Genomic DNA, 1,449 nt, shown 5'->3' on the forward strand with positions numbered 1-1,449 from the left:
AGGCTGCCGGATTCGCGAGCCCCACGGCAATACAGATTCAAGGTTGGCCGATAGCACTGTCGGGCCGCGACATGATCGGAATTGCGGAAACTGGATCTGGAAAAACTGTTGCCTTCCTTCTGCCCTCGATCGTCCATATCATGGCGCAACCTATGCTTAAGCCTGGAGACGGTCCCATCGCTCTCGTGATGGCGCCCACAAGGGAGTTGGCGGATCAAATCCGGAAAGAAGCCGACAAGTTCGGCCGAAGCAGCCAGCTGCGTCATTCTGTGGCGTACGGCGGCGTGCCTCGCCGAGCGCAGATGGAAGATTTGCGCCGCGGCGCGGATATTCTGATTGCTTGCCCAGGTCGTCTAATTGACTTCCTGCAGTCAGGTGTCACGAACCTGCGCCGAGTTACCTATCTCGTTCTTGACGAGGCAGACCGAATGCTTGACATGGGGTTCGAACCGCAGATTCGAACGATTGTTGGCCAAATCAGGCCAGATCGGCAAACTTTGATGTGGTCCGCCACCTGGCCCAAAGAAGTGCAGGGCCTCGCTAGAGACCTGTGTAAGGAAGACCCAGTTCACGTGTGCATTGGAGACAGCAACCTGAAGGCCTGCCACAGCGTCAGGCAGCATGTGCTCGTAATGGAGAAACATGAGAAGAAGGAGCAGGTGTTCAAGCTGCTTCACCAATTCCACGACGAGAAGACCAAGATTCTCATCTTCTGCGAAACGAAGCGTGGATCTGACGACCTGACAAAGGATCTCCGGTACAACGGGTTCTCTGCATTATGTATTCATGGAGACAAGAAGCAGGAGGAACGCAATTGGGTTCTTCAGCAATTCAAATCCGGGGCGAGCCCTGTAATGGTGGCGACTGATGTAGCGGCACGAGGCCTGGACGTCAAGGATATCCGCCATGTCATTAACTTCGACATGCCCAGCGACATGGAGTCCTACATCCACCGCATTGGCCGTACAGGCCGTGCAGGCGCCACCGGTGAAAGCTGGTCCTTCTTCACGACGGAGCATTCCCGACTGGCTGGAGAGTTGATCAAGATCCTTCGTGAAGCCAAGCAAGAGGTGCCAATGGAACTTGAGAGGATGCCATCCGGTCGTGGAGGCGGAGGCAGAGGCGGCAACCGCCGTTGGTTTGGCGGAGGTGGAGGTGGACGTGGTCCCATGCTAACTGGAGCCAACGCCTCGGGTGGGAAACCTAGACCTGCTTTCGGATATTAGCCTTAGTTTCAACTTTAATGACCACGAGCTTGTCTGCATGACCGACTGCACGATTCCTTACCCATTCTAGCAATCAACGTGTAACCGATACGTACGGCAATCCGAACATGTGGATCGACACACCTCGTAGAGGTTAAGAGTATCACACTGCATTGGCAGAAGCATCATCATTACACGAAGACAGGTTCTTCATCGCACTTCATTAGCAAAAGTATCACCATTA

The 1,449-nt window shown here is 54.3% G+C and overlaps 1 protein-coding gene across 1 annotated transcript; it reads left to right on the forward strand.

The window, feature by feature from the left end:
* Positions 1-71: 71 nt before the first annotated feature.
* KVP18_004441 (uncharacterized protein) lies at positions 72-1,226 on the forward strand (the record flags this gene model as incomplete). The annotated part of the gene is made up of 1 exon (XM_067957060.1): positions 72-1,226. The coding sequence occupies one exon, from the start codon at positions 72-74 to the stop codon at positions 1,224-1,226; it is 1,155 nt and encodes a 384-aa protein (XP_067806244.1).
* Between the last annotated feature and the right edge of the window lie 223 nt (positions 1,227-1,449).

This window comes from the organism of the source record quoted next (genome assembly GCF_019968955.1).
Source record: "MAG: Porospora cf. gigantea A chromosome Unknown PgA_NODE_7900_length_1449_cov_344.505, whole genome shotgun sequence".
Taxonomy (NCBI): domain Eukaryota; phylum Apicomplexa; class Conoidasida; order Eugregarinorida; family Porosporidae; genus Porospora; species Porospora cf. gigantea A.